Source organism: Podarcis raffonei, chromosome 6, assembly GCF_027172205.1.
Source record: "Podarcis raffonei isolate rPodRaf1 chromosome 6, rPodRaf1.pri, whole genome shotgun sequence".
Classification (NCBI taxonomy): Eukaryota; Metazoa; Chordata; class Lepidosauria; order Squamata; family Lacertidae; genus Podarcis; species Podarcis raffonei.
The window spans coordinates 1,267,639-1,282,742 of NC_070607.1; the positions used below are offsets into that span (position 1 = coordinate 1,267,639).

The window sequence follows — 15,104 nt, forward strand, 5'->3', positions numbered from 1 at the left end:
GGAAACACTGGTTGTTCCTCAGGACCAGTTCCCAGAAACAAGTCAGTTTCCTTCTGCTCCAAGCCCCATTGTAAGTTACCACCAGCCATGCTCTGTGCTGTACGGGGGCTACACTTGACCATTTGGTGTAGATTTATGCTGTTACGCGCAGAGCCAACCATCCGTCACATAGTTCCCATCAGTATGTCTGGCGGTGTGGGGGCAGGAGGGGCTGGGGCTGGCCTGGTAGTAAACATCTATGTCTCTCAACAATGACAGCCATAGGACTGCATGCTCATTGCAAGAGGTTAAGAAGCAGTTACCGTAAGGTGATGGTAATCTGCAGCTGACCCCTGGCAGCAGCTGTGAGAAGCCAAATCAGATGAAAGCACAGTTGCCTTGAGATGCAGTGGTAAGTCTCACATTTATTATTTGTTGGGAAGTTTTAAGTATCACTCTTCAGCAAAGCAACAAGGCATGTTACACAAAAGAGTCTTAGAATCACAGACTCGCAGCGCTGGAAGGGAGCCTGAGGTTCATCTAGTCCAACCCCCTGCAAGGCAGAAATATGCAGCTGTCCCAGACAGGGATCGAACCTGCTGCCTTGGCGTCTTAGCACACCATGCTCTAAGCCACTGAGCATGTCTGTTTCCCACTCAGGCTTCAGACAAAATGAACACACTCAACAAGACTTGCGCCAGCCTTCCCCAGCCTCTTGACCTCCCAGTGGCTTGGAGTGCAACTCTCACAGGCCAGTGGTCAGGGATGATGAAGGGCAACAGGTTGGGGACTGCTTACAGACATCACCCTCAGTACCATGTTGTATTTGGGACATCCGTTCCCTCTCAGCTGGCCAAGTGATACCTCATGCTGTGCACAGGTACCCATATTATTTAGTGAACCGACTTATATCCTGCATTTCTTCCACAATGCATCTCAAGGTGATGTCCGGGGGGGGGGGTCTCCCCTTGGACAAGCGTCAGATTCAGATCTGCTTAACTTTAGCACGGGGGCTGCTCCCTTGCAAAATGGGGTGCACTGAATCGGAGCTTTCTGGCGCATGAGTGGCTTTGCCACTTCTGGTCCTGGAGATGGGCAGGGCAAAGCAGATATTGCCTGTCAAAGGATCAATCTCTAATACCATCATCAGGCACTGGATTAGCCCCCCCCCCCGGCTGCTTCCCCATTTGTGGGACGGCGGAATCACTAAACAACCGCCCTGCGGCTCCGGGTCGCCAGGGGCTCTGGAGTTTGGTCCCAGCACCTGGCGGGCGATGGCGAAGACCAGGTTGCTCCGGGTGAGGATGTGCCCCAGAAAGGGCCGGAGAGCGCGCCGGGCTGCGGGAGACCCAGGACGGGGTTCTCCTTGGGCAACTCCCAGGGGCCACTGAGTCCACCCCGCCCAGCCTGACGGGGAGCGCCTGCCAAGGAAGCCCCTTCTCGCTTCCGCTCCTGCTCTCTGCACAAGCCCCGGAACCCGCGCCCCCCCCCCCCGCGCTCTCTCACCGATGCTGCGGTGGCCGCGCAGCTCCTCCAGCGCCGCGCGCTCCTTGCGGAAGCCGTAACCGCCTCCCTCGGCCTCCGCCTCGGCCTCCTCCTCCCCGCGGGCGGGCGGCAGAAACGCCTTGAGGGCGGCCGGCGGGGCGCGAGGGTCTCCCAGGCAGCGCGCCCGGTACACGGCGGCCGACGAGCCCCGGCCCAGCGGAGCCTCCGCCCGCCACAGCCCCGCCGCCCCCGCCGCCATGGCGCGCCCGGAAGGAAGGAGGAGGAGGCGGGCCCGGCGCCGGGGGGGGCAGGATGACCTCACGGGGGAAAAGGCCCCTTTGGAAATGGGCGGAACTGCGGGGGGGGGGAGAAGGCGGAGACAGGTGTCGGGGAGACCCGGCCAGCGCCCCCGGCCCCCCTCGGCGCCCCTGGCAAGGCTGAGGGGAAGAGGGAAGAGCAGGTGAGGAGTCGGCCCAGGCCAAGCCTTCTCCTCACAGTGATGTGGGGCTGCATAAATCTCCCACAGGCCCATGGGGAGAATTTCAGTGATAAGATGAATGTATGGCCAAGAATGCTTTTTTTATTTCAATCAATCCCGGAAACAAGCCGTGCTGGATGCTTCGAAGAATGGCAAAAATATATTTCTAGATTCATCTGACAAGGGAAGAAACCAAGAATAAAATATCAATTATTTTTGTATGCCACAACTGCAGCAAGAATTTTGTTAGCTAAGAACTGGAAAACACAAGTAGTCCCAACAGTGGAGGAATGGCAGATGAAGGTGATGGATTTTTCGGAGCTAGCCGACCTGACTGGAAGAGTCCGCGACCAGAAGGAGGAGGAGTACCAGGAGGAATGGACGAAATTTAATGACTATTTAGTTAAATATGTTAAGTTAAATTAATTGGAAAAAGCTTGCATATAGCAGATAGGCTTAGGATTTAAATATGTACTATGTGATGAATTAATATGTTTAATACTGAACTGGGAAGTAAGAAAGATGTTAAGTGATTAAGTTAATTTTATAAGAATATTGATTTGTAAAACCATTAAAGTGATATGCACTGAAATCCAACCAGGGGGATACGAGGAAGTCACTTAACAATGTTAATTAGATTAGTCTTAATAAGGTTATGATTTATGTTTGTTTGTCTATTTGTCTCTGTTTAAATTTTTGTGAAAAAACCAATAAATTTTTTTTTTGGGGGGAAGAAAACACTACATTTCCCAGCACCACACAAAATGAGCCCTCAGCGACCTAACCTGCTGGGTTAAGATATCGTCAAAAATCCAAGGTCCGCCGAATCATTACAAAGGGCGCTAAGCTGTGGGGGAAAGCCTCTGCACGTTTGTCGAGAAAACACTATGTTTCGCCAAATGCTTGGAGAAGGCCCCATGTGACGTTTGGCAGTGAAAAAACTACGTTTCATGGCGCCCCACAATATGAGCCCTCGACACCCTTACCTGCAGGGTAAAGATTTCGCCAAAAATATGACATTATCCGATTAACTCCAAAGCGGTGCCAACCTCCAGGAAGAGCCCCTGTAAAAAGACATTTCACAGCTCCCCCCCCCCAAAGAAATGAGCCATCAGCACACTAAACAGTAGTTTCAAGATTTGGCCAAAAATCGGGGGTTGTCCGACTAACTCCAAAGCAGAGCCATATGCTGTTGTAACAAGGCCCCATGCAACATTTGGCAGTGAAAACACTATGTTTTCCTGCACCCCACAAAATCAGCCCTCGGTGCCCTAACCCTCAGGATCAAGATTTTGCCAAATATCACAACTGGAGAGAGACCTGTGGCATAATGTAAAAGTGCTGTCTAAAATGTATATTATGGGAAAGGGATTCCTGCGCCGAGCACTGGCAAAATGGCCCGTGCAATGTTTAGGAGTGAAAACCGCACGTTTCACAGCACCCCACAAAATGAACCTTTGGCGCTCTAACCGAAAACCTGACGTCATCCAATTAACTCTAAAGAACCCCCCGAACTGCGGGAAATGGCCCCCTGCAACATTTGGCAGTGAAAATAGATATATAAAAGTCAGTGCTTTCTACGGTGTAGCAATGCACAAAGATTAAAGCCATGATAGCCAGCTCTGAAAAGCTGGGGTGGTTTGTGTTTTCTGAGGCATGAGGCTTGGAGTTAATGACTTGTAACACATCACAGTCATGCTGACACCATGAATCATGTTGACACGATTTAGCGCTTCTACGCATGCGCGAGTGGCGAAACACGGAAGTAACCCTTTCCGGTACTTCCGGGTCACCGCGGGACCCAACCTGAAAAAAGGTAACATGAAGCAAATGTAACATGAGGTATGACTGTACTGGAAGAAGCAAAGATCACCCGTGTCGAAGCAATGATTCTTCAACATCAACTTCATTGGACTGGTCATGTTGTTCAGATGCCTGATTCTTGTCTTTCAAAGAAACTACTCTATTCCAAACTTGAAAATGGAAAGCGTAATGCTAGTGGTCAACAAAAGAGGTTTAAAGACTCTCTCAAGGCAAATCTTTAAAAATGTAGTATAAACACCGACAACTGGGAAACACTAGCCTGCAAGTGCCCCAATTGGAGAACAGCTTTTACCAAAGGTGTCATGTGCTTTGAAGACGCTCGAACTCAGGACGAAAGGAAGACATGTGCTAAGAGGAAGGCACGCTTGGCAAACCCTCACAGTGATCAACTCCCGCCCGGAATCCAATGTCCCCACTGTGGAAGGACGCGTGGATCCAGAATTGGCCTCCACTTATGGACTCACTGTTAAGGCCGTGTTCGCGGAAGACAGTATTACCCGGCTCCAAATGATCACCAAAGAAGAACAGTATTTGAAAGAATGGATTCCATATACAGTGATACCTCGGGTTAAGAACTGAATTCGTTCTGGAGGTCTGTTTTTAACCTGAAACTGTTCTTAACCTGAAGCCCCACTTTAGCAAATGGGGCCTCCAGCTGCTGCCACGCCGCCAGAGCATGATTTCTGTTCTCATCCTGAAGCAACGTTCTTAACCCGAGGTATTATTTCTGGGTTAGCATGAAGGAGGTGAGGACAGGTGACCCCACCTAGGCCCGCAGTCACCCCCCCAAAGCAGGCTCAAAGCTTCTCAAAGCTTTTCAAAATCATTTTCTCAGCAGCTAAAAGGCATTAGCTAAGCATCAGAAGCATTTCGCTCTGCTGTAACAAAGGTCGCTTCTCAGGCTAACAGCCAAAAGGTACATTCACCTTGCAACTTTTCTTTCCGGGAACTGTGCCAATAGAGCAAGAGAAAAGAAACATATCTTGGACATGCTGAACGCCAGGCTTCTCATCCCCCTTTCCTGGGAAGGGCGCCAAGAGTCCAAGAGAGTCCCAAGACAGGAGCTTTCTGTTCATGCTCAGGAAACTCGTCATGGGGCAGGAGTCTTGAGGAGGAGGAGAAAGGGGAGGGAACTGGAAGGGGAATATATGCTCTGCGCAAATGGCTGTGAACTCATGCTTGTTTTGTGAATCTATCACACTTGCTCCTTCTGCCACCCCGGATGGCGAATAAAGCTTTTCTCTGAAACTATTCCTTGAGTGTCTGTTGACTCCCATTTCCCCGTCCCGGGCGCAAAGCTCTTCTCACCCGAGGCTAAAAAGGCTACAAGCAGAGTCTGTAACCTGGAGTGTATGTTAACCCGAGGTACCACTGTATCATTGAATTTGTCCATGGCAAGTCTGCGTTTATCTGCAGGTTGTTCATATGTGGTGAGTTTGTAGAAGTCTTCAATCCAATCATAGAAGGGAGACGCATTTTTATTTTTCCAGCTCACCAGTATCAGTCTTTTTACTGTGGTAAGGGCACAGAGAGTCCACTTGTATTGCCCCTTTGTCAGGTTCCATGTGCTGGGTGTATAATTCGAAAGGATATTTTGCTCGGTAAAGGTACATTTGGCCTCAGCGATGGGAGTCCAGCAAGGAATCATTTAGCTAGTGGAATGGAGGAGGAAGAGGTTGAAAATGCGAGAGTTACTGGCACCTGTAGCAGCAGCAGCAGCTGGAGCATGGCCTGCAGTGCCACCTGGTGGCCCACCTCGGAACTTCCATGCCCATCCCAGATTGAAAGCTTTAGGCATGTGTTTTACACACACACACAAATAATAATTCACAAGCAGGAAATATCCCAAACAGCTCTTCTCCTGAAATATACTCGGAGTCGAGAGTGGATTTCATGCTCTATATTCAGCTCATAGTAGCAAGGAATGAAAGTTCCCCCACAATATCTGCTTTATATACATTATTTACACAATGGGCTGCACGTGATTGGCTAATTCTGGGATTCTCCTGTAGGCCAATCAGGTTGTGGATTCACTTCCACCTGGAGCTGGATTGGGTGGCTCCTGCGGACCAATCAGACTGCTGCATTGTTCTAGGACCAATCAGACTGCTGCATGTTGGATCCTATTGTTCTAGGACCAATCAGACTGTTGCATTTTGGATCCTATTTGACTCAGTACATAACATCCCCACAAACCACCCCCAAATTCCCCAGCATAGGAATAGTGTGAGTGAAGGCTGGGTGCACCACATTGGAGACCCCAGGCGGAGTAGTAGGGGAATCTCATCCTTTACTTCCACACAAGGGTGACAGGCCAAATCATCTGTCAGGATAGATATGGTGGCCACGATTTTGCTGAAAACCCGATGTCTTAGGATTCACAACAAAGCAACGGCAAACACCTGCTAAAGACCCCCTGAAATGTTTGGCAGTGAAAACCCCACATTTCATGGCACCCAAAAAAATGATCCTTTGGCGCCCTAACTCACGGGATCCCAATTTCTCCAAAAGTCAGGCGTTGTCCAATTCACTCCAAAGTGGCGCCAAACACCCAGAGAATGCCCCCTGCAAGGTTTTGGGGTGAAAACACTACGTTTCACATCGCCCCACAAAATGAGCCCTCGACGCCGTAACTCACATGGTTGTCAGGGGCTGGACTGAGGAGGAATGGTGGGAGCCCCGCCCCCCCCACTCTCAAGGACCTGCTCCACAACTCCAATTTATAAAGATTATAATCCAAGTTAACGAGATCTTCTTGCAATTAGAGGTCAAGAGATATGTAAAAGTCAGTGCTTTATATGATTCAGCCACATGGGGGAGCAATACACAAAGATTAAAGAAGCCATGATAGCCAGCTCTGAAAAGCTGGGATGGTTTGTGTCTTCAAAGGCATGGCAGTGTGGCTTGAAGTTAATGACTTGTAACACCTCACAGTCATCATCATCATCATATAATAATAATAATAATAATAATAATAATAATAATAATAATAATTTATTATTTATACCCAGCCACTCTGGGCGGCTTCCAACAAAATATTAAAATAAAATAGTCTGTCAAACATTAAAAGCTTCCCAGAACAGGGCTGCCTTCAGATGTCTTCTAAATGTCAGGTAGCTGTTTATCTCTTTGACATCTGGTGGGAGGGGGTTCCACAGGGCAGGCACCACTACCCTGTAACTTGGCTTCTCGTAGGGAGGGAACCGCCAAAAGGCCCTCAGCGCTGGACCTCAGTGTCCAGGCAGAATGATGGGGGTGGAGGCGCTCCTTCAGGTATACTGGGCCGAGGCCGTTTAGGGCTTTAAAGGTCAGCACCAACACTTTGAATTGTGCCCGGAAACATACTGAGAGCCAATGTAGGTCTCGGGGGCCACTCCCAGTCACCAGTCTAGCTGCCGCATTCTGGATTAGTTGTAGTTTCCGGGTCACCTTCAAAGGTAGCCCCACGTAGAGCGCATTGCAGTAGTCCAAGCGGGAGATAACCAGAGCATGCACCACTCTGGCGAGGCAATCCGCAGGCAGAAAGGGTCTCAGCCTGCGTACTAGATGAAGCTGGTAAACTGCTGGCCTGGACACAGAATTGACCTGCGCCTCCATGGACACCATGAACTGAAAGGTCCCGGGGGCGTTACCCTGAGCCTCAGCCACAAGGAATGTGCAGCAGCAGAAAATGGTCACGCTGTTCTAGGTTGCATCTATGGAAGTCCAGGGTCCTGATGAAACGAAGTCCAAGTCCTACTCTCTCCTACCTTGGTCAGGCCACACCTGGAGTCCTGTGTCCAGTTCTGGGCACCATCATTTAAGAAGGATGTTGACAAGCTGGAATGTGTGCAGAGGAGGGCAACCAAGACAACCAAGGGTCTGGAAGATTTAAGAGAAACACTTGAAGGAGCTGGGTAGGTTTGGCCTGGAAAAGAGGAAACTGAGAGGAGATCTGACAGCCATCTTCAAATATCTTAAGGGCTGTCACATGGAAGAGGGAACAAGCTTGTTTTCTCCTGCTCTGGACGGTAGGACTCGAACCCATGGATTCAAGTTATAAGAAAGGAGATTCCAACTAAACATTCATAAAAACTTTCTGACAATAAGGGCTGTTTGGCGTTGGAACAGATTCCCAGGAGAGGTGGTGGACTCTCCTTCCTTGGAGGTTACTAAGCAGAGGTTGGATGGCCGTCTGCCATGGATGCTTTTGCTGAGATTGCTGCATCACAGGGGGTTGGACTAGATGACCCTTGGTGTCCCTTCCAGCTATAAGTTTCTATGATTCTATGAAATTGATCTGGATTAATGACAGCCATCCACCAGTTTCATATGCAAAACTGCTTCCCACCCCACCCCCTTACTGATTAATATATATAAAAAATACATTAAAGTAGAGAAATAATAACTTACAAAAAGGATCAATAAACGTGTCACCTTTATTATATAAACTGTTATCATAATCACATGTCAAAATTTCTTTTCTGAATGAAATAAAATGGTTTCAATCAGTTTTTAATAACCAACAATCAAATGTAGTGCTTGGGGTACAGCTTAGATCAATTCCCCAGATGTTCAGTGTCCAGGGGTTCAGTGCCTGGCACCCAGAAACTCATGGCAAAGGGGAGTCTGGCACCAAGTAACTCATAACATTTCACTTCCTTGCAAGCTAAGAAAAGCTGTTGATTGGCAGAAGACACTGGGCAGAAACAGAAAGAAACAGGGGGATGAGGGGGTCTAAGGGTGAGGTCCTGCTCCTGTCCATCCTAATACTGGACAGATTATTACAGGATGTTGAGAAGGGTCATTTTTTACTATTAATTGAGAAACAGCAGCCATAGTCTAGGCCAGGAGAGTTTTTCCTTGGTGACACCGCCATGTTGAAAAGTGTGTGTTTGCAAGGTGTTTCCTGTCCTGTCCAGAAATGCACCATGCTGGATGAAGCCAGCTCTAGATCCTTCCTAAATAAATAAAATAAAAACCCACTGGAAGATATATTTGAAAAATTAATGTTAAGGGGAACAATTCACGTTGTTAAGCAAGGTAGCTAAAGCAACAGGGTCAGGGCCTCCATTGTGACACGTCCCCCTGCTGAGTGACTTGGCTGAGGACTTTGGGAAGAGCAACTATTTGAGGATAGTTCAGGAGAAAGGAGGTGGTTTGTGAGAAGTAATGATGTTCTCCGGCAAAATAAAGATTTCTTCTTCTTGAGTGTAAGTAGGATGTCTAATTCTTTCTGCATTCTGCTTCTTTTGCTCTCCCTCAAGATTTAGAAACATAGGGCACTAAGGCAGATCTGGAAAAAGCCTAGGTAAAGGTACAGGTACCCCTGACCATTAGGTCCAGTCGCGGACGACTCTAGGGTTGCGCGCTTATCTCGCTCTATAGGCTGAGGGAGCCGGCGTACAGCTTCCGGGTCATGTGGCCAGGATGACGAAGCCGCTTCTGGCAAAAGCAGAGCAGTGCACGGAAAGGCTGTTTACCTTCCCGACAGAACGGCACCTACCGTATTTTTCGCTCTATAGGACGCACCGGACCATAAGACGCACCGGATCATAGGAGGGGGAGAACGGGGGGGGGGGGAATTCTCTCCCTCTCTGCTCAGTGTCCCTTCAACGAAGCAGCAGGAGAAACGGAGCCCCTTCCATTTCTCCTCCCGCTTTGCTGAAGGGGCGCTGCGCAGAGAGGGAAAACTGTGCAGCGCCTCTCCAGCAAAGCGTAGCCTGGAGAGCAAGAGGGATCGGTGTGCACCGACCCCTCTCGCTCTCCAGGCTTCAGGCGGCTATCCGCAAGCCTTCTGAGTGCAGCGGGAACTCCTGCTGCGCTTGGAAGGCTTGCGGATAGCTGCCTGAAGCCCCCAGAGTGCAGCCTTTGAAGCCTCCGCAGAGCAGCAGGGTGAAGGCACCCCGCTGCCCTGCGGAGGCTTTGTGCAGCCATCCCCAAGCTAGAACAGTGAGACGGAGCGCCGCGCAGTGCTCCGCCTCACTGTTCTGGCTTCGGGGACGGCCTTTGAAGCCTCCGCAGGGCAGCAGGGTACCTTCACCCCGCTGCCCTGCAGAGGCTTTGCGCAGCTAACCCCAAGCTAGAACAGCGAAACGGAGCGCTGCGCAGCGCTCCTTCTCCCTGCTCTGGCTTTGGGCTTAGCTGCGCAGCCTGCATTCAATCCATATGACGCACACACATTTGATTTTTTTAATTGATTTTTTTTAAATAAAATAATTTTTATTAGCAAACTAATCAAATCACATTAGTTCCAAATTACAAAACCGAATTTTAAATTTTTGTTGGGGGTACCCATGCTTCGAGCTCAGAAAGGGATCCAATCATCTCTTATTTCTGCTGCTTTGATCATTTCCCCTTAATTTTTGGAGGGGAAAAAGTGCGTCCTATAGAGTGAAAAATACGGTATTTATCTACTTCCACTTTCGAACTGCTAGGTTGGCAGGAGCAGCAGGACTTTCGAACTGCTAGGTTGGGACCGAGCAGCAGGAGCTCACCCCGTCGTGGGGATTCGAACTGCCGACCTTCTGATCAGCAAGCCCTAGGCTCTGTGGCCACCTGTGTCCCTACGGAAAAAGCCAATCGCAGACCAAATCCCCCTCCCAAACCTGGTATGTAAGGGCTTCTGGTTTTTCCACCCTCCGTTGTAGATGTGCTTCGCGGGTTCTCTGCACCTAGCAGCTGTTAGAGGGAACTTTGGGGGGCAACGCGGAGGCTACATGACCCCCCCCCCAAAAGGCTCTGGGCGTGGCCCAGGGCTGACATTGGCCGGCAGCGTCAAAAAAGGAACCCTTCGAAGCCCACGTCCTAACCAGGAGGTGAGTCGACAGAGAGTACCTAGACGCAAGGACACGAGCAATCCTCAGCAGCAAGCCTCAAAGTCCCAAACGGTAAGAACGGCAGCAAAATCTCTCACTTTCTCAATCCCCTTAATTACTGGACTAAGCTAACATGGAGAGCTTGAGGAGAAGAGGGTCTGTGAGACTTCTTTATACAAAGTGAGCTGCTCAGAAACAGACCCAAAAGACTAGCACATAAAGAGTAAAGAACGGGAGATTTTATCTTAAATATATTGGAAATCTTTCTCATTATACTTAACCAAAAGCAAAGATTGCTCTAAGAAGTACCAGTAAGAAAAGGAAGACAGATTCAAATTTCACTCTGCAGCAGTACTAGCCCATTAAAAGAAGCGGAATTCAAGGACTTAACTTGTTTTTTACTTTGAAGTGGCGTGAGCCCAGCGAAAGAGACTGAGTTAAAAGACTTGGATTGTCAGCGCTGTTTGTGGTAAAAGAGTGGAAGTTACTGGAAAACAAAGGTAAAAGAGAAGGCAACACTTTTAATATTGAACTTATATTGAACACTAACCTATAAAGATGGCAGAGATGGCATAGCGTGGTCTAGGAGAAGGAGGAGGTGGTTTGTGAGAAAGGAAATACGTTTTCTGGTGTAAAGAAGGGACTTTCTTCATATAAAGTATAAGTAGGATTCCTAATTCCTTCTGCATTCTGTTTCTTTTACTATCCCTCAAGATTCAGAAACATAGGGAACCAAGTCATGGTTAGATTAGTTTATAAAGATTGGCTGCGTGAGCTGCTGGTCTCCTGCTGTCACGTGCCAAAGATCCATCTCCTGGTCTGTGAGGAGGAGGAGGAAGAGATATTGGAAGAGAAATGGGAGGATGAAGTGATGGTTATGAAGATCAGAAGGAATCTTTAGTGAAGGTGAAAACAATTTATGTAAGACCAAGCGACCAGGGGATGGATGCCACCGATATATAGATGGGGAGTGTTGATCTTTGTTCTTGAGGAACAGGGAGGCCAGAGAGAATCTGGATCACTGGGATGGGGGGAGGCAGCTCCCTGATTCAAGAAGAGTTCAGGGATGGGATGAGGAAGGGAGAAAGGGAGAATAACGCAAGCCACCTGGAGATCCTTGCAGGAAAGATGGGTCATCAATGTAGTAATCAATGAAAAAATTAAGAATTTTTTTCTCTTCATTTCTCTTCCAGGCAGCGATAGCAGTGAGGCCAGCAGCTCCAGTACAGCTCTACCCCACTCCAAGACCCAGTTCTCCCTTCGCCCCAAACCCAAGTATCTAAATAAATAAATAATAGGGATGCGGGTGGTGCTGTGGGTTAAACCACAGAGCCTAGGACTTGCCTATCAGAAGGCTGGCGGTTCGAATCCCCACGACGGAGTGAACTCCCGTTGCTTGGTCCCTGCTCCTGCCAACCTAGCAGTTCGAAAGCACGTCAAAGTGCAAGTAGATAAATAGGTACCGCTACGGCGGGAAGGTAAAGGGCGTTTCCGTGCGCTGCTCTGGTTCAGAAGCAGCTTAGTCATGCTGGCCACATGACCCGGAAGCTGTACATGACCGGGCCACCAATAAAGTGAGATGAGCGCCGCAACCCCAGAGTCGGCCACGACTGGACCTAATGGTCAGGGGTCCCTTTACCTTTATATATTTCAAAAACACTATGAGTCTCCAGTGTGGTCTCTCGTCACAAGGAAACAGACTTTATAAAGAGGCAACCTTTCAAACTTCTTATAAATGGAAACTGGGGAAAGCCCCCTCCAAAAGAATAGACTGTGCCCAGTGACTAGCTGATCCACATGCCTGTTCAGTTGACGCTCTAGATGCCTACTCAGTTGTTCTCAAAGGCTGTTGAAAGAGAGAATGGATAGTGTGGCAGGCTGTGCAAGCTGCTGGCCTCCTGCTGTCGTGCCCCTAAAATCCACCCCCTGGTCTGCGAGGAGGAGGAGGAAGAGATATTGGGAGAGAAATGGAATGAGGAAGTAAATATAATTAAAGAAAGGGAGAATAGCGTAAGCCACCTGGAGATCCTTGAAGGAAAGATGGGTTGTCAACATAATAATAAATGGAAAGATTAAAAATATTTTCTCTTCTTCTCTCTTCCGGGCAGCGACAGCAGTGAGGCCAGCAACTCCAGCACAGATCTCCCTCCCCACCAAGACCCAGTCCCCCCCTTCCCCACAAACCCTAATAGAAAAATAAAATAAAAATCATCATCATTATTATTATTCTAATCAAGTTCCTTTACAAACAAGCTATTCTGTGATCATCCTTTTATCCTAGGCGGTGCTTTTTCCTACGTTTGTGAGCATGAGTGGAAATCCTGAGTCTCGCTGCAGGAGTCAACAGTTTGGCTCCTTCCCTTGTTGTTGCTCCTAGATGGAACTGCACATGTGCGAAGACAAGACAGAGACTTCCAAACTGGATCAATAAACGTGTCACCCGTTGTCTGAAAACCACTGTCCTAATCACATGCCAGATTGTCTTTTTTGAATGAAATAAAATTCTTTCAAATAGTTTTTTAATGTTGTCATTTGTCTGTCTTGAGAAGCAATGGAGTGCGCCTCCGGGGGTGAGGTCAAAAGTCAAGCAACAGTGTCAGCAGTCCCAAAGGGACCTCTCCAGGGAGCAAGACTGGGCAGTGTGTCTGGAGGTCCTGGGCTTCCCAGATGACAAGACTCCCTCTCTTGGCCTTGCAGATGTGTCTCCAAGGAAAGCAGAGTTAGGCACCAGTTGGGCTGCAGGAGATGTCAGAAGGGGTTGTAAACGGCGCCATCCAACCGCCTGAGGGACTCCACTCCAGATTTGTGTAGGCTTTACTCCTTAGCCTTTTCAGCTCCGAAAGATATCCCACAAGGCAAATTAGGATCAGAGTTTTCCTTCTCCTCGATGGGCTATCTTTATAGGTGGATGAGCCCCATCTGCCCCTCACTTCCCTCCACAGCATTGCAGAAACCACCTTCTTGACCACTGGGCCCACGCTTGGTCTTGTCCGCTCAATCTGCTGGAGCCTGTCTTGGCACACAGGGGAAGTTCCTGAGCATTTGAGACTCCTTGGCTGCCCTCACCTGGTTTAGGTGGCCAGTCAAACCGTTCCCAGGATGTGGCCTCTGTCACATGCTGACCGTTTCTAGGAGCAAGAGAACAAACTTTTTATTAAAGAATGGAAATGGTTTAATGAATAGTAACAAACTGTAAACAGATCAGAACATTGGCAGGATTATTGGAATAACCTGCAGTTTAATAAGATTATATATTTAAAGCAGATGCATAAATGAAGAAATTGAGGTAATTTGGATATGCATAAGATATGAAGAATCAATTTAAGGAACTGCAGAAAGAGGGGGAAGGAAGTCAAGTTTTGAAATGTTAAAATGACTGCAAAATTATTGAAATGTATAAACTTGAAAATCATATTTTTTTAAAAAAAAAATATTTCGCCAAAAATCAGACATCATCCGTTTCACTCCCAACTGGAGCCAAAGGACACAGGCCTGGCCAGGACAGCTTTCCAGTTACAGCTTCTGCGGTGATGAGGCATGTGAGCCTCAACTGTCCTGCATCTACTCCAGCTGAGGAATCAACACACCTCCTTGCCAAGCTAGCGAGCCCCACCTTGCCTTCCGTCCCTCCCAACTGACAGTTGTTAGTTCTGGAATTCTGAGCTTGAGGGGGGGTACATCCCATTTTGCCCCGTGGGACACTCACCACCCCTTAGCCACCTGACTTTGGCGCTGCAGCAGTGCTGGCTTTGGTCCCCGAAAGAGCATGCAAGATCTCTCCCAAATTTCAATACATATTTTGCTCTCCTAGACATCTTGCAAGACTTCTAACACTTTGGGAGAAGCCTTCTCTCCCTTTTCCCTTAAAAAATGAGGATCTATGCTTTCCACTCAGCAGGAAGGCCCATTTAAAAGGAAACATGTAGTTGTTTTGCTGCTGCTTTTTTGTGTTCTCAGGTGTCCAAGTTAGCCTCCTGGCCCTGCTCCTCCAATATACCACAGCAACATCCCCCACTAGGAATCCCTACTTGGGCTTTCATTGGCCATCAGCAATATCCGGTGGAGCCAGGTGGAGAGAAATGCCCCATCTTGCCCATCTTTGGGGTTTCAAGAGGTATAGCTTCTGTGCATGTACAGAATTCATGATTCAGCAAATCTATTAGACCACTGAAAGAGTTATTTCCTCTGATTAAATTACCAAAGGAAGAAAGCAGGATTGGCTTTTCTCACCAGGGACACAAGGAAGGGGAAGGTGTATGTTTAAGAAATCAAATTCCCCAAGGGCTGAAACTCTGTGGTATATTGGAGGAGCAGGGCCAATTAAAAAACCCAAATTCTCTCAGGAGAGTGCTTCATATCTGGCGGGCAGGGCTTGTGTGCTTTGCTCATGATCCCTTGGGTGTCCTGAGGCTGTTAGAGCAGCAGCCGTAAGTCTTGGGGCTCTGGGAGTGAGACATTGTCCTCAGAAGGCAAAGAGTAACCGAGGTTCCCTTTTCTCTCCCTTGGAGGCCCCGAACAAGGAGCTGGCCAGTTCAGGGCCT

At 48.4% G+C, this 15,104-nt stretch overlaps 1 protein-coding gene across 2 annotated transcripts in view; it reads right to left on the reverse strand.

Annotated features, from left to right (window-relative positions):
* Positions 1 to 12,771: 12,771 nt before the first annotated feature.
* The window catches only part of C6H1orf21 (chromosome 6 C1orf21 homolog), a 146,732-nt gene continuing 144,399 nt past the window's right edge, over positions 12,772 to 15,104 (reverse strand). For both annotated transcript variants that reach the window (XM_053391078.1, XM_053391079.1), the window contains exon 6: positions 12,772 to 13,691. In XM_053391078.1, the coding sequence (XP_053247053.1) occupies positions 13,647 to 13,691 (45 nt within the window). In that variant the 3' untranslated portion in view covers positions 12,772 to 13,646. The remainder of the gene's footprint in view (positions 13,692 to 15,104) is intronic.